Raw genomic sequence first — 17,814 nt, 5'->3', positions numbered from 1 at the left:
ATGAACAACTTATGGTGATACAGACCCAGGTCATGTCTTCTTAGGTGTCTACTATAGAAATATAGAAAAATCCCGGCAACATCCTTTCAGTGACTGTTGAGGCATAAATGTGATAAGGGAACCAAGGCTATCTAACCTGCAATAGCTGAATTTCCCCTATCATGCTGGGCTTTCATTTGTTTCAGGAATCTTTCCCTTTTTCTCCTGAACTTCCACATAGCTGCCAGGTGCACATCGGCTGAGCACAGCCCCAGAATCACTCACTGCTGTAAAGACCCATATAGCAGCTCTTCTGTGTGATGTTTGTAAAGCAACTTGAATGCTTCTGGGATAAAAGATACTACAGAATCCTCCCCTACTGTAAATAAACTAGAATGATTTTCCTCCCAGTGTCTCGGGAGAACATGTGGATGTTGGTCCAGGATTGGATGGGGAACATCAAAGGAGTAAAGCAGAGATATTCTGGATGTTGAATTTCAATGTGTGAGTGGCATTTCCTGTTAATTAAAATTCACAAGCAGGCTGCTAATGTGAATGGCTTTTGTGATGGTTGTTGGATTTTTACATTCCTAGAGAAACAGTGCATAGGCAGGCAAAGTTCCTTTAAAATAATACAGTCAAAGTTATAGAAGGTTAGTACAGGACTTGAAATGCCACTTCCTGGGAATTTTCATATCTCTACTCACATCACAGACCCTACAAGAATAATGGGATTGACTTACCATTAAAGGCTGCTTTTGGCAAATTTTAGTACTAGCAGCAGCAAATGGAACCAGAAATTATTCACGCAGGCCAGTTCACCCTTGAACCCCAGAAATACTAAATCTTAAAATCTCTGTTTAAAAAAAAAATTTAAAAATCAAGCATGCCAGACTAGTCGTGCTTTCACAGATGCATGAAAAAGATATGAAAAAGCAGAATTAGGTAATGCTGTCGTCCGCAGGCCTTAAACCAGATCCTCTGGGGAGCCCTGGGAAACACAGAGGCTGCTGATAGAGCTGGGAGAAGCCAGGTCTTTGACTAAAGTAGACGTTTAGGATCCAGGTGCTCCTCACACCTTTCCCAGGTCTGCCAAGGCCCTGTTGTGTGATCTTGGGTAAGTCACTGGTCCCCTCCCTGCCTTGGTTTCTCATGTCAGCACGGAGTTAATAGACCTTCCCTGGCTGCACTTCTGAAATACCTTCTGCTCTCTCGACAGTGCCACAGACATGCCAGGATGCTGGGAGTGATTTTTGGAGACTTCTACACAAACTTTGTGGTCTCAGTTCTGCTTTCATGCCCAAGTAAAACTATCCTCCTGGATTCAGCTAGGATGCAGAGCCAGAGCTGAGACCGTTAAGTAAACCTGTGACGCCTACATCTGCAACGGAGCAGGACTGGATGTTACCCTCTGAGCCTCGAAATTAGACAATCCAAAGGCCCTCGCTGCCTGTCCTCCTGGCTGCAGGGACAGAGGCAGCTCTGTTCCAGTGACCGACTGATCCTCTGCAGCAGCAGCTCTAGCCACGGCAGGGCAGTGGGACAGCAAGACTCCTTCCTGCGATGCCCGGCCACCCGAGGGTACAGCCCGTTCCCTGGCCCTGCGACAGCGATGCCGTGCTGTTCACGGGACAGCCGGCTGGGAAAGGGAACTGCAGGCAGCGATTTTCCCTTCCCCATTCAGCCCATCTTCACTAAGGCATGACGAGGATCATCCGTGCAGAACGACGGTGCCCAAACCCAGTGCGTAGCTGGCACGGAGCTGCCCCGGGGTAGCAGGACAGTGATACGGGGTATCCCCAGCAAAGGCAGCTGCTGGGGCTGCACCTCTTTAGCAGAGCAGCCCTCAGATGTTGGGCTATGAGCTTTCCCATTGCTCCACTGCTTAACAGGGCTGCATTTTGGCTCAGACTGGAAAGGAGACCTCACTGCCCTCCCGGGGAACCACTGCCCAAATCAAGGGGTGAAGCGAGGGGAGGGGGAGGCTCGGGCTTTGCTTTTCTCCCCTCAATCTACAGAGCAAACAGGACGATGTGATGTGCTAACAAATGTGCTTTATTGTATGTTTTCCACAATCATTAAGGATTTTGTTGAATATTAAGGATTTTTTTGAACTTGATTGATTGAAGTTCCACATTCAATTGGTTTTGGCAGAACTTTTCGGTTCAAGCCCCACGAGTCCCCACCTAACATGCGACCCTAAGGGTAATCTCCTGCAGCAGCAGCTGCGGCTGGTGAGCATCACCCTGCCAGCTCTCCCACCGGGCCCTGGGGTTTATCAGCAGCACAGGAGCAGAGGGGACGCGCTGGATCCCTACTCCAGGCCAGTCTGCCTTGCCAGCTCCACCAGTTTACATCATCAGAGAAATCTGTCCCAGCACAAGGATCCAGTCACTCACCTTCCCTAAACCAAGAATCAGATCCTTTATCATTTAATCCATCTATTTCAATGACTGATCTTTTAAATTAAATATTTTAGATTCTTACAGAAAATAAAAAAAAATCAGATAAAATGGTGATTAAAATCACAGTCAATTTGCAACGCTTTCATTGAAAGTACCCAAGCAATCTGATTTTAGAAGATGTTAAGAATCAAAGCCCATTTTTCAGAAATGTCAATAATATTCCAATGCAACTTGTCCACTGACCTGTGACTCAGCGGGTCACTCATGAGTGAGTCAATCATCTCACAAACCTAAGACTGGCTACATTCACCAATGGTAAAACACCACCGATGTCCAAAGTTATGTCAGAAATCAATTTGGTCCCAAACCCCCATCTGTGTACTCAGTGCAAACAACCAGGCAGCAATTACCGTCCCAGGTTTTCAAAACACTGAACTTGTTTGGAAACAAACTGTTGCCTTCCTGTTTCCAAAGCTTGGAATAATGCACTGAGTCCTACCGACACATCTCCTGAATCATCCCTTCACGCACAAACCTGAAGAAATAGTCTTCATCCTCCATGAGAATTACTCATGAGATGGTGATGAGACCCCATCCTTCACATCCTGGTAGAAGCACCCAGCCACACTGCCTTCCCCCCGGCCAGATTCTGATACACTCGCTCACATTGGGTTGGACATAAATAATCCAGTTGCCTCCACCCTGTTCCCAGGACTACTCTCCAAAACGAGGTAGGGTATCAGAAGCTAGAGCAGCAAAGCTCGCTAGCTTTCATGGGGGGAGATGCATCTACCCAAAGATGCTCGATGCTTACGAGGTTGTCCAGTTAACAATCACCTATGGCAGATGGACTCTGGGAGAGTCTGATTGGTACCTGTGGAAGGTGGGGAAAGATCTTCAGAGAAAATAACAAACAGGTGTTGTGACACTGACCAGTATTTCTAAAAATAAAATTAAACCAGAGGGTCCCGTGGCTTTCCTCCTGTGCATACTCTGACGATTCCAGTGCCCAAGTCCTAAGTGAGTGAGTCCTTCCCCAGGGATGGCTTTGTTCATATTTTATTTAGTGCACTTAAAGTGACATTTTCTACAGCTGCCAAGAATGAGGTGGCATTTTCTGCATGGATGTTGGCCCATGCAGGGAAGGTCCCCAGCTGGAAGATGCTCTTGGCCCATGTGTTCATAGCCAAGCTAAGAAGCAGAACTCCCATAAGATTCATGAGCAACCCAGTTCTTGCCTACAAAAGAAATACAAAGAAGACAACTGTTGAGTTTAGACTGGACATCTACAGCATGTGAAGCATGAAGCTATTTGAATATAAACATTATAAAAATGAAAGGCTTAATTGCCGTTAATATTAGCAACATCTTAAGCAGGCTTTCTTAAGCCACAAAGGCCATTCTGCAGATGCTTACCAAGCTTTGATCCATCAAAACAGTAACATCTGTTTAGCCTCAGGAATGTCAGCAGGAACTGGGACTGCACTTAATTTTACTCATAAGCTTTATTTCACTGAGCTGGGGAACTTGTCCTGCATCCAGAAGCCTATGATAGTTGAGCTGCTGACACTAGCAGGAACAGAAGCAGGGTCTGGGAGATGCTGAGCACATTCAAGACCATCTTTGCCACCATTTGGAGCCATGGTGGCACCAAATTTCATAGGGCCAGACTTCATACACACTCCTTCCATACCCCTGTGCCTTCAAACGCTGCTGAGAACAGTAGCAGACTTATGTTTTTTCACTTTACTACATAGTGAACTAGTAACAATCCAGAAAATTCCTTTTTTAAACACTCAGGATGATTGTTTTTCAGCATTTTCCATATCTAAAAGAACTTACCATATCCTTGACCATCAAGTGTCCAGAAGAAAATGCAATTGAGTTAGGAGGTGTTGAGACTGGCAGCATGAACGCATAGGAGCACCCTATAGTTCCTGGTATCATTAAATAGAGGGGATTTACTTTCAGACGAATGGCCTTGAAAAACAGAAAGGAACAGAAATTGCATCTTGGGAATTCGGAGTCATAGGCAGATATATCAAAATGCAAATAGCTAGTGCACTGTGCAGAGCCCTGTCCCACACTCTGTGATAAATAATCATGTATCTCGCCAACAACATCTGAAGGATTGTTATCTGGCAGTATCCACGTTACGCTACAGGCACTTGCTTTGTTGCTCCTAAGGATTTCAAAGCGCCTGAAGCCCAGAAGCAGGAGAACCGCACAGTGCCTGTCCCAGCACAGACAGAACACAAACCTGCCCATCTAAGGGGCAGGGTGAGGAGGTGAGCAGAGGAGCAGCTGGTCTTGCCATAGGACTACCTTACCAGCTCTGCCAAGACAGGCAGAAAGATGATAATAGTGGCTGTGTTGCTGGCAAATTCTGTGAATAAGGCGATGACAATTGTGATGAGGATGACAGCCACGGGTGGTGGTACGCCCTCCAAGGGATGCAGACGGCCTCCTATCCAGACGGACAAACCAGACTCCTGCAGAAGGGGAGAGCAAAGAAGCTGGAGAGCAGAGCTCCTGCGTCCCTGCAGGTGAACTGATCCTCTCCTAGAACTGCAAATTACATACAACCTTCACAAGCACCTATGTCCAGTGTCCTTGGGGTATTTAACAGCAAGCAGTTTGAAAGGAGTTGCAAGATGTCTTAATCTCCTTAGTTATCTGCTGCCCATTGTTGTAACTTGGAGTTGAGAAACAAGTCCTTCAAGTGTTGTGACTCCACAGATGCGAATTTCCCAGAGCCAAATGAGAACCCCAAGTGCACCCTGATAAAATCCAACTCTGTTGGGCAGGATGACTGCAACTTGGCTTCTGTGGCAAGCCTCACCTCACAGCCCTTCGCCATGGCAAAGCCTCCTCCAAGCAGCAAGATGATGTTCCAGGGCACTGTCTCTTGGGCCTTCCTCCAAGTCAGCAAGGGCTGCGTCTCAGTGTTTGGTGCTAGACAAAGAGAAAACCCTCATGTCAAACACGCACCCAAAGAGGAGCACGTCAGTCATCATCTGACTGAATGATATCACGAGCCTGACATCAGTGCTGAAGCTCACTAACCACGAGCTGCTGATAAAATATACATATGGAGTCTCTTAAGCCAGACAATTAAAAGATCATTTAACTTAATATCAGATCTTAAAAAAAAAAGGAAAAGAAAAATTTTAGCACTTAAAGTTTTCTTTGAGGCTTTCTTGAGGGAACTTTTAATATCAGGTTAATTTTCTCTCTGTAACAGACATAAACATTGTCCTCAACAAATGGGAGTCTGTGGAAGGAGGAAATTTTCTACCACTTGAATTATGAAGATGTTACTAATTTTCCACTTGCTGTTCAACAGCTGGCGAGTATTATAGCAAAGAGCTCATCTCCCCTAAAGGCCATCTCTTAATACATGATGAAGTGAGCTCTGTCATATGGAAGGATGCACTAATGGGACTGTAATTTTCTGTCGAACAAAGGCACACATATTTTATCCAGAGGAGGCCTGATTAAACATCTTTCTGTTTATGGACAGCACGACAAGTGTGCATGACTCAGAGCAGCTGGTATTTTGTTCCCATAGACCCCAGGTAGTGCTGCACCATCCATGAAGGGCCTTCATCAGCTGCATCTCCACATTAAGACCATTTCTTATTCTAAGTAAGTGGCTTATGAATTAAAATTTATATCTCATTGCTACTCAGGAGGACAGACCCAAGATCTCAAAAGACTCCTGGTACCAAAACCTGATGGAGAGTTGGGGCTTTAGGAGTTTAAATTCTAAATCATTCCAGGAACAGAGGAAGGGCCCCTATTTTTGAGTACACACATCTCGCCCAGCTCTGCCTTCTCAGAGGTTCGTGCTCCCCCCTGAGGGACAGGAGCTGTTTGGGAGTCAGCAAGCAAACCTCTGTTTCTCAATCAGGCTGCTACGGTAAATCAACACCGAATTCAGTTCACTTCAACCCACCGTGGCATCATCTCTGACAGCTACATGAGCAACTGAGTCATTCCTGCAATCGGCAGCAGGGCAGTGACTGCTAAACTTCTTCTGCCACTTCAGAAAAAAAGCCTCTGTAGGATCAAATTGCACCTTCAAACCACACTGCTCCAGACGGCCAGCGCAGCTGCTGTGGGCTGGTACAGGTCAAAGGGAGGATAGTCTTGGCTCTTGCTCCATGCCTGCCCTGCCAGAGCACAGCAAGGGCAGAGTCCGGGCCCGGAGGGGTCTCCTACTCACCTTTCAAGTCAAACCACCACCTGAAGGAAGGTTTTTGCGAAGGGAAGAAGAACAGTATAATCACAATGGTGATTCCTGTGACCGCATCTGAGATGAACCTGTCCAAAAGCAGCAGAAACACTTGTAAGCAGCACAAGTCTGTAGAATTACAAAGTTTATGAGAACAGGGATTTACCAAAGAAGATTATGAGTTTCCATCAGGTTTGAACAATGCTGATTGTTCACAGTTCTTTTCTTTTTAATTCCCTGTCGAGCTACATTTATACGATGGGCTGTGAACCCCCTAGAAAAGCTGCCCTACAAATGTAAAAACCAAGATCTAATCCCCACCACACTGATGTTCTGGCTGTTCTGATTGTGGAGTCGTGGTGAGTCCATGAGGGGTTGTGAGGACAAGTTTCCTCAGCTCATTGCAGGGAGGAAGACAGGCAGAGCCCAGACCATCTTATTTACATGAGCTCTTTGCAAAATGCTCAGACTAAGGTGAAAGGCAGGTTCCATCCAGTAAAGAGCTTAAGCATGGGTTTGACTGTAAGGAGCTATTAACTGATGAGGAAAAAGTCCATAACTACTTTGTTCTATTAAGGAATGATTTATTAAGCTAGGGCTTTATTTTACAAAAACTGTGAAGGTCTCTTCTGTTAAGAAATAACAACACCCTCTCTGAACTTTAGCATTGCCCAACTGCTATATCTGTTCATCTTCCCAAGGTATGGATGTCACAGGGGAGACAAACTTGCTAAACAGACAGGATAGCACTTAGGGTCAGCTCCTGCCATCTCTCTCCAGTCTCCAGACCTCCAGGGAAATCAGTGGATTGCATAAAGAATTCAGTATTTCACTGTAAATGTACCTATAAACAGCATTCCCAACATTAAAACCCTAGGGATGGCCTCAGATAGACGCATGCCAACTTCCCACCAGGCTTCATGTATCTCCTCCGGGAGACAGAAGCAATAAAGCTGGCTCTGCTACTTGAAGCTCAGCTTAATTTATTCCAGGAAACCTGAGTGTTAAGCAATACAGTCAGAAACCCAGGAATCTCAAAGACTTGGAAGTGCTATTGAAAAATGTGACAGTGGAATTAAAATAAAATCTTACCCTGGTGCAAACAAGCTTGCCCAACCTGGAATGAATTTGGGATCCCGGGAGAAAAGCATGATCGCAAACATGCAGAAGAAGAAGAAAATTGCCTGTTCTGCAAACCTAAAATGAAAAGAAATGCAGTTAAAATGCTGATGTGCTAAAGGGGTGGATCCAAGCTAGGACAAGTATTGAGCTCAGGCTGCAGCAGCTTGGGTGAGAAGTTAGGCTGGTTTTCTAAAAATAACTACAGTGCAACATTGGAATAGATTGTAAATCTATTTACAAATATTGGTATTTGCCAGGAATTATCTCTTACTGGAAAACATTAAGGAGAGGCAAGATGGGCATCAGGAATGCCCAGATGTCACAAAAGGCATATGCAAGGTTGAGCCTCTGGGTGTGGCAGAGAGGAAGGGCCAAGCAGCTTCTCATGGTCATTCCTCTTACCGCTGCCCTCCGGGATGTCCCTAAGGCACGGTCAGCTAGGGATGATTTCACTCCAGTTCAAGCAATGTAAAAGGATAGCTGAGATTCAAATCATATATGAGACAGCAGGAACAAACTTCTTCAAGGTCAAAACCTAAACAGTATCCATTAGACACATGACAAACAGCAGGGTAAATGGCAATATCATTCACTAAGTATCTAGTGGAATAAAGATTTAACCAAGACAATGCCTCAAAACACTGTTTAAAATCTCTCTGAGCACAAGGAAGGGCATTTAAACCATTGGGAAGAGGCCACTTGCATTGATTTTAAGTTATGGGGCTGCTAATCAAATTGGTAGAGCACAGCTTAATGGACTTTCTCAGTCCTAGACCTCAAAGTGGGACTTTGATTCTTTCAGAGACATTTTGCAGGCTGCTCGATAATGTACTGAATGGAACAAATAAACCAATTTCTTTCATTTACAGCACAGGCACAGACAATTGTCTTTGAAGAACCACTCTATTTTCCCCACAACAGCAATAATTACAATGTCGATAGCATGACACAAACATCGCTGAATCTTCACAGCATTGCCGTGAGTACGAAAATATTATTTTACAGATGGAGAAACACAGACCATTTAAGGTTAAGACCTACAGTTTCAAAAACCTTCACTAGCCCTAGTTGCCCAGAATACCTGTGTCTGGTTGGACACACCTAGGGTTTGATTCTTGGAGACACTCAGCTTTTCCTGCTTCCCCCTTTTTTGGCATTTTTCATAAGTCTAAAACTCATGTTTCTTTCTGCTGGTTCCTTTCCCCAAAATACGATCCCCATCACTGCAGTTTGCACCAAGCTTTTTCCAGAAGACAAGACCTTTGAGAAACTACAATAAGAAGCTAAAAGAGTCTTGCTCTTTCTTCACCTAATACAGTTGAAGGAGTTATTCAGAAAAAAATCATGTATTCCATCACATGGATCTGACTTTTTTCCATATACTTCCTCCGAGCAGCTATTAAGCTTTCTTAAAGTATATCCACAATCCATATGATTCATATCTATCATGTGATTCATCAGCCTTCTCAGCAAATGCTTCCTGCTTCGCACAACAAGTATGCACAAACCTTCAAAATTCAGCCTGTGTTGGTTAGTACATAATATACACAGGATTGTTATGGTCCCTGGAGTAGAAAAATTACAAACAGTAATTAAACAACCCAGCATGAATTCACTCTATAATACGAACTTTGTTCTTGAGAAGATTTGAGTACAAGCTGCTATTTGCAATTATTCCTGTTAGTGAAGATGGAGAGGCTGGAGCATGCAAAAAGCAAACTTCAGCAGGTTACAAACACTCTGAGTGGAAACATCCATTTCATTTTCTTCTAAAAAACTCCATTTCCCCCAGTTCTCCACTCTTAAGACAGGACATTTCTAACCTACTTGATTTCTTTTTCATTTCAGTCCCAACTTTATGACTCACTTTGTTGGACCCAGTTTCTGATAGTCTTCCTTTATCACTTCTCTGGCTCGGGCTTCTGCATCCGCTCTTATATTTGATTTTTTTGTTCTCCAGCCCCTGCCAAGAAACACAGTTATATCTTTACATGCCTCTAACAGAACCAACACATAGCAAATGCTGCATTTAGTAATGCAGCATACACACACACGATGCCCTCCTTCAGTGACTGCTCTGCAAGTTTCAAAGAGCTGCACATCTCTGGTGGCTCAGTTTGCATTATCTTCAGATCATGAAGACTGATGGTGAAGGTCTCTGGTGCAGATACAGGCAATAAGGCCCTATTTTATATATCCTTTCTCTCTGCATTCATACAAAGGAGACCCTGCAGAGGTTAGGAAGTTTCCTCTCATTTATATTCTGAACTGTTTCCTCCAGCATGGGCTGTGATTGCCAGAAGAAAGTCCCAACTTTGCAGGATTTCCTTATCTCTAGCAGATACCTACTTGGGCATAACAACAAGGAAGAGGGTGACACGGAAAATGAATCTGTCCCTTCACTTCTCAAGTCACTTGCAATTTCCTGGGTGATCCCAGGATGCTGCTGAGGATCAACAAAAATGTGAGGAATTTCTAACCGGCCAGGAATGTTAATGTGCTCCTGGCTAAGCCTCTTAGCCCAGCCACACTGACCGCAAACACCGTTTGATCCTTTGTAGTATGAGCATACAAATGATATATTCATATCTCACACCTCATCTCCCATCACATCCCATGCCGCTGAACCCAGTTTCTAACCCTGCCTGTGACCTTGATTAAACCCAGCTTTCTGCATCAGTTGCATCCATCCGGCCCCGTGGTGCCTCTGCTTCCTTAATTCATTCACTGTTGCAAAGGGATATCGTGGCTGGATCTTCTGTGTGGATGAATGGTTGATCATTCAGAAATTCCTGAACCTCTAATAGGTATACTTGGCCCTTTAATTTCTTTTTCTTTTTGGGGGGGTGTTCTTGATGACAGCATCAGCTCAGCTCAGCCAGCCTACACCTAAGCCTTTTAATGTCTTTTGGATTCAAGCAAAGCCAGCCTGCTACTGGAGCAATGTCCATCTGCCTGTACTGTCTGCAGACATCAAGGACTTGGCCACATAGAGTGTCCAGCCACTATCCCCGAGTCGTTACAGTCAAAGCAGCCCAACAGAGTCCTGCAGAACCTCAGCTGTACTTGTGCAGCTTTGCAATGTCTCTTCCGAGGCACCTCGCCACTGGGGAATACTGGTATCTGCACTGGCCCAGCTATCCCAATAAAGCCGGGCTTTGTGCTGACAGAGACGAGCCAAACAAAACAAAAAGCATCACGTTCTCCAAGCACAAGAGCAATTCTGCATTTCACCAGGGGCTTTGGCCAGCACAGCTACCTCTTCCCTCACCTGATCATCAGGGGCTGTGCCGGCAGGGCGCCAGGGCCGTGCCCCAACCCTCACCGTAGGACACCGGAATTCAGGCTCCGCAACGCACAAGCCCCGGGCACGCGATGCAGAGCAGCGCGGGTCTAAGCGGCTGCGAGCCAGCAGAACATCCCACAGCAGCACGCAGAGCCTCCTGTGAAGCCCCACGAGCAATTTAAGGACCAGCGTTTGGCATTTTCTGGATTGAAACTTTCCCATTGATTTTTTCCTGTCTCTATGACAATGTAAATATTTGGACACCTGTTCTCTTTTTTTCCCCTCTTCTATTTGCATTTTTAACTCAAAATAACAATTAAAGACTTTTCTAAATACTAGAAATTCTGCATGGTCCCTGGAGGAAGCAGGACTGTGAGTTTGTTACTATCGCATATGAGAGTATACAGGGAGAGAAAGGGCTCCAGATGAACCAGCATGGCAATGTTACAACCATCTTAAGTAGTGTACACTAGGGGTTGCATGTATCCAGCAAAGATTTACCGAAAAACATGTTATTCTCAGTTACAGATTAACACGTTGTTGTAAAATTAAACCCTGTTGTGAAGTAATCTGTTCCAAACCCCAGTTTCTGCCCCAGGAACAAATCCTGGCTCTTTTATGTTCTAGGAGATTTTTGCTACTAATTCCAAGGAAACCACGATTTCATGCTGGTCTTCAAAGTTTGATCCTGCTTTCCCTTCTGTCAATTAAAATCTGTCGCTGACCTCCACAGGCCCAGGTCGGGCAGTAAAACAACCTTTAAAAATTGTATATTTAAATGAATGAATATATAACACATATCTGTACACATATGTATTTCAGTTAGATAAAGTATATGTAACTATGAGATACCTTTAAAACCTTCCTGTTGCATATCAGCTTTGTAAAAATAGATGACTTGCTATAGCAGGACCATCCTGAAGTTAGTTATGAAACCCCCCACTGTCAAGGAGATATCAGTAGATTTAGTATGATAATTGTGATGAACATGTATTTCACAATGCTGGTATAACCGGACTATGTATATGTATCGTGAATATAAACATACCTCAGGTTAATTCCTCCATACAGGATGGAGATCCATAGCCATCCCAGGAGAAGAAAAATCAGCATTAAAGGAAATGCAAACATAAACCAAGAACCAAAGTTCACCACATCACATTCTGGAAAATAACTAAGCAAACGGGAAAAATCAAGTTAATGCAAGAAGGGAAAACAACCCTTCAATTTACGGGTAAACAAACATCTGAAATCAGCAGCAAAATGTCCCACAAACTTGCCAGTCTGCATTTAAAACCTATTCCCCTGTGTGCATTTGCAGTTACCTGGGCACTAAGAGATTTGGGGAGGGTTGTGTTGGGACAACCCCCCCAGGCCACCCTGCCACCCGCAGCTCACCCAGCCCAGCTGTACAAGCTTTCACGGGAAGATCTGAAAATCTCTCCAGATGGCTGATGCTTTCACACAATGATACTCCTGAACACCCAGGATTAAACCCTGCTACAGTAACTGCTGAGAGGCTGAGCATGAACCCCATAGGGATGCTGAACATGCCTAGGAGAGCCTGAACACACTACTTGTAGAGGCCAGTAAAGAAATACCTGCAGGCACTTAGAATGGCACAAATCTCTCTTCCTATGCACATAGAAGGCATCTTTTATGTCTAAGAAAACAGGCCAGAATTAGCGGGTACTTTATTTTCCTTTCTACCATACAGCAGTAGATATAATTGCTCACAAAACACAACACAGCTTGTTTCATCAGAACAGTTACCAGGTTAATTGTAAGTGTGTAGTGAAGCCCCATTAAATTCGATGGGATTAAGAGCATCAGTAAGGTGAAACATATATGCACGGGTTTGGCTGACAGCCTGGCTGGGTATGCTGGAAACCCACTTATTACAGCCAAGACTGATGCAACCACCCCGCTTTCATCTGTTCACAGTTTCCCAAAATGTTCTGGAAGGGCATGAATTTTCCCAACTAGTTCTCGGCACAGAAGGGAATTTCCTACAGGGATGAAGAACACATCTCTGTTTCCCAGGATTTACAGGATTTTCCGGGATGGCCTCCCATACCTCTTCAGCTGTCCCAGAAGGATGAGGTTTGGTGCAGTTCCCGTCAGCGTTGCTGTACCTCCGATGCTGGCCGCGTATGGGATTGAGATGAGGAAACCTTTCCATATATTTGTTTTGTATTCCTCCTCCTTCTTTAAGTCTGAGAGAGTATCACTGGCAACCTCCTTCTCCTCCGTCAGATCTTTGCTTTAAAATAGTCCAAAAGAGAATCTGGTGAAAGCCCTGGTTTAAATACTGCACAACCACTTCAGAGCCTTGACAGAAGGAAATTCCCAGGTTTTGGAAATCCAAGCTAACACTGTCCTCAAGGACACCTTAGCAGCTCAGTGCAGCAGAGGGGTCTGCTCAGTGAACTGCCACGTGGGACCGGCAGCCTTGCAGAGGGCAGAGCACCCTCAGCACCCGTCCGTAGGCACTGAGGGTGCACATGCCTTGCCCAGCCCCTCAGCAACTTATAACACTTAACATAAAGTCCACGGGACTGCTAAAAGGAAAAAAAAAAAACAAACCACATTTGATAGCACTGAGAGGAAAGAAACATCTGTTACTGAAAAGATGCTTCCTTCCCATCATGGTTATCAAAGCAGGACCATCACCAGTGTGTAAATCCTGGTGGGTTTTACATCACCAGCTTCACACATTTGATGTTCCTGAGAAAAACAAGGCACAATTCCCCAGCAGGAGACACCTCTGGCTACCATTTCAGAGTGGCTGGAAAATCTCTGCAATGATTTGGACACGCAGAGGAGTGCTGGACACACAGAGGACAGTTTCTGTCATTGGGCTGCTAGTGATTGGGATGTTTGGTATAATCAAAACATTTCAATGATTGAATTTCAAATTCCTAAAACTTGATCTAGCTCAGGGGATAATTCTCTCTCTCAACTCTCTAATACAAACTTTATAGTTAACTTACTCCTCAGTACTTGCCAGAAACTGCATCTCAGTTGGTACAGTGTAAAGTTTATTCTGCTGTAAAGATGCTGAAAAAGAAAGATGAGGACTTTAAAACAGTTCAAAGCATCTAGAAAATTCTCCTTGAACCAAACAGAGGAACGGAGCAAACAACTGCTATTTACAGAGGAGGGGCTGTGCAAATGAAGGGTGAGCTCACGTCAAGGGGACAGGGTCAGGAGCACCTGGCAGGCATGAACAAGCCCATCTCCTCCTGCCACCACTCCAGTCCCACTGCAGCACCCAGCTTCTCCTCCAACACCCAGAGGCACTCAGTCCTTTTACTACTTCTGCCACTGGTCAGGCTCTGGGATCTTCTAACATGACCAGCAGTTCCAGGGTGTCCTTTATCAAGACATGGGTTTGGGGAGGGTTTTTTGGGCAGAGGGTTAACCTTAGCTCATTCTTAGGAAGAAAAACTGTTGGGCCTGATGTATCTGTAAGGCACGTTCCTCAAGGTACAGCAGGAGCACTCCCTGTCACGGAGCTCCGTTCCCAAGGGATGAGAATTTTACCCCCTGCAGACACCTAGCGCAAGGTCACCATAAAGCTGTAGTTCGCTCTTTAAAGATGAGAGTGGGGCACACCTGGGGATTAGGCTTTGTACCAGGTCCTCTGAAATCCACCCCGACAGCACGGACCATTCCCAAGCCCATCAGCCCCTCCATAAATGACAGACGCTGCAGGCTGAGCAACCGGTCCCTGACACAAGTTTAGGGCCACCCCAGGAGGATTCTGTTGCATACCCAATTCCCAGGGACCCTCCTGCATATTTTGCATGGGTTCTGCCTCACTGTCCTCCTTACCACCAGCCACAGGGAACATAAGCAGGACTCAGGAGCACTTGAGGAAAGGGTGTATTTTGACCGGAATGACCAATATTCTCTTTGGCAGCAAACTGGGAGGTGCGCACCATTCTACCACACACATACATATGGGAGAATTCAGAAATCAAAAGACAGAAATGCAATACAATCACTCTTTTTTTACCAGATCTTACACTAAGGCTTGTGGCATTTGTAGTCCTGGCTCATGGCTTGACTTCCTGAGGTTGGGAGTAGAGGTGTGCTATTAAACCCCATTTTCCATATTCCTCCTCAGGACTGGAGCACTTGTGAGTTGTGAGCACCTTCAGCCCAGGTGGCCCTTCCCCGTCACTGCCGGCTCTGCTGTCTTTCCTTGGGCTATTTGCATGAGTTTGGGTCCAGAGGCCTGTGTCCCTGCAGCTTCCCAGGCTCTGCAGACCACTGTGCACAGAGGCCAATGCCTGGTACTGCCACCCCAGCAGTCCCCAAGTTTTCTTGCACCCCTCCTCAGGTCGAAACATCATCCTCTTCTACCCATATATGCACTAGAGACAAAAAGCAGTGCATGGAGAGTAGCCAGTGGTCAAAGTCTCTGGACTCACTCACATGTACCCCAAAGACACCAAGCTTGTTCCAGCTCAGTGAACCAAGGATTTTTTAAATGTCATGTTTTACACATCACTAATTTACTGAATTGGAGTTAATTGGCTTGGACGCACACATGCTGAGCTTTCATCCCAACAATGCTGCAATGGAGGGATGTAATTAGAAGGACAAACATTAACCCATAGTTGACTGTTGATCACCCAACGCATTTAGCCCAAGGCCTCTTACCGCTGCCGTCCCATTCAAGCCTAGTGCTGGCTCTGCAAAGACACATATTTCATTCCACCTCTTAACATTTTTCAATTTTTTTCCCTTCTAAGCCCAAACTCCCATCCCATATTGCCAGGACCATCTGTGAGTTACCTCTCAAGGAAGGTTTGCAAAAGGCAACCATGCAAAGGAAAGCCAGAGTTGCTGCAGAGCAAACTTTTCCTATGAAACTTGTAAAGAGGAGTTGAAAATTGTTATAGGTCCGTAAGTCAGAAGAGGCCAAAGACCACTGAGGTAGAACCTGGCTGTACACATACATCTCTCACGGAGCAGCATGAGAAGGATTCAGCAGCCATTTCACCCAAATACCTCATATGGCTTAGAGGCAGAAAGGTTTGTCCTAGATAATTACTTTTTTATTGTTTCTAAAATGTTGTAAAGGCCTGAGAAGTAATATTTCCACCCACTGAGGGGTGCAGGCAGCAGCTTTGGGGCCATACCCTGTCAGCACAGGGCTGGGGTTAGGCAGCCAAACCAGGCAGCGGTGTCCAAAAATGCACATTTCCCACTTGCCCCTTTAGAGACATCATTTCCATCATTTCGCGACTCAGCAGAACACCTCAAGCACTGACTGCAGTTTATGTTGAATTTGCAGAAGATACTGCCTATGCAGGAAAAAGAGGATAGAAATATTTTCTTGTGATTTTTTACCTGGAGATATTAAAGCTGCTCAGAGAAATGAAATATTGCCAATGATGGGTTAGTGGGCAGAGAGCAGGAGAGATGGTCAGGCTCACTAGCACAGCAGTTTCCAGCTTGTCACACACCTAATGCTGGAGATGTCAGACAGAATTGTAGGGGATCAATAACCCACCTCCAAAAGGAAAATTCTGGAAGTTGAAAAAAGCCTGTTGGTGTTCAGTTTATAACCCTACTTCGATCAACCAGAACCAGCTGGGACTTCAGCCATCAAAGCTCATCTAACCACATTCTTGCATCAGTAGCCAATAGCATCAAAATGAACAAAAAACTACACTGAATTTTAGCTATCAAGGACACAAGCATGCAAATACTTACTGACCTATAACGTGCTGCCCACGTGGTTGAGCATAAGTGATTGCAACCTTGAGGTTCTCTCGTTAGCAAAAAAGTGTGACCAACTGATCAGCCACATCACTTTAATTCTGGTACTGTGTGTAAGCAGCGCCTTTCACAAAGCTGGTTTCGTACACTTGTTGAAATTCCTCAGAAAATCAAATGCTTTTACATGCTACATGTTCTTTAATATATTTGTAATATTTTTTTTAGCCACCCAAGTATTTTTTAGCCTCCTGGACACTACTATAGTGTTATTAAAGTATATCCAAGCAGATTTCAAACTGACCTTATCATATGCCACTGTAAAACTTTGCTTCCACATACAGTCCCCTTCTCAAATAAATCTGCTGGTCTTTTTTTGGAACACAGATTACAATTCAGTTAGATTACAAAAATTAAGTAAACTATGAAATGAGGATACCTTTTTCTCAAATGCATGTTTCTTTACATTGTCAGGTTTCATCAGGTCTGTGAAAAAACTAACTGCAACAGCCCCACTGGAGATGTGCAGCCAGCCCTGACTGCAGATGACACCTGACAGACAGGAACCCCCTGCAGAAAGTTGACCTTCACGTCTCCACTCCTAGGTGTAACATCAGATTCGTCGCTTTTGTCTGACTTCAGGTTTAGGGCTTCCTTCAAGGAACTCTGTTTTTCTCATCCATTCAGAAAGATTACAGAGAAGGATGAGTCTACTTTGGGACACTAAAGTTCAAACAAGAAGTCTACAAGAAAATCTGCATTTTGATGTTGTACATTTTACAGATGACTCTTCCTTCACTTGTATTTATTATTTTTATAAGCTTCTACCTCCAAAGAAAAATACATCATCACGCCATCACATGATATTTGCAAAGCATCAGTTTATTCATTCTTCTACTTGCATTGCCTCTCCCTTTGCCTTTTCTGGCTTCTCTCACCACTGTAAGCGTTGTGAGCCAAGGACATTCATTTTGTGCTTGCCAATGTCTAGGACAACAGGGGTCTTGATTTTATGTGTTCCCAAACTCTACTGTATTTACAGTCACAACTAC

General features: G+C 44.7%; 1 protein-coding gene across 1 annotated transcript in view; it reads right to left on the bottom strand.

Moving 5' to 3' along the window:
- Window positions 1-2,016: 2,016 nt before the first annotated feature.
- SLC13A3 (solute carrier family 13 member 3) overlaps window positions 2,017-17,814 on the bottom strand; it is a 28,421-nt gene continuing 12,623 nt past the window's right edge. Inside the window, exons 4-13 of the mRNA XM_030008963.1 lie at window positions 14,023-14,089; window positions 13,107-13,292; window positions 12,078-12,203; window positions 9,611-9,706; window positions 7,714-7,818; window positions 6,613-6,710; window positions 5,227-5,339; window positions 4,715-4,876; window positions 4,227-4,364; window positions 2,017-3,622 (exon numbers count right to left, since the gene is read on the bottom strand). Coding sequence (XP_029864823.1) covers window positions 3,437-3,622; window positions 4,227-4,364; window positions 4,715-4,876; window positions 5,227-5,339; window positions 6,613-6,710; window positions 7,714-7,818; window positions 9,611-9,706; window positions 12,078-12,203; window positions 13,107-13,292; window positions 14,023-14,089 — 1,277 coding nt within the window. The 3' untranslated portion in view covers window positions 2,017-3,436. The remainder of the gene's footprint in view (window positions 3,623-4,226; window positions 4,365-4,714; window positions 4,877-5,226; window positions 5,340-6,612; window positions 6,711-7,713; window positions 7,819-9,610; window positions 9,707-12,077; window positions 12,204-13,106; window positions 13,293-14,022; window positions 14,090-17,814) is intronic.

The sequence above is a fragment of the Aquila chrysaetos genome, chromosome 3 (assembly GCF_900496995.4).
Source record: "Aquila chrysaetos chrysaetos chromosome 3, bAquChr1.4, whole genome shotgun sequence".
Lineage (NCBI taxonomy): Eukaryota > Metazoa > Chordata > Aves > Accipitriformes > Accipitridae > Aquila > Aquila chrysaetos.
The sequence above is the reverse complement of the archived record's forward strand: the minus strand, read 5'-3'. Positions and strand labels throughout refer to the sequence as shown.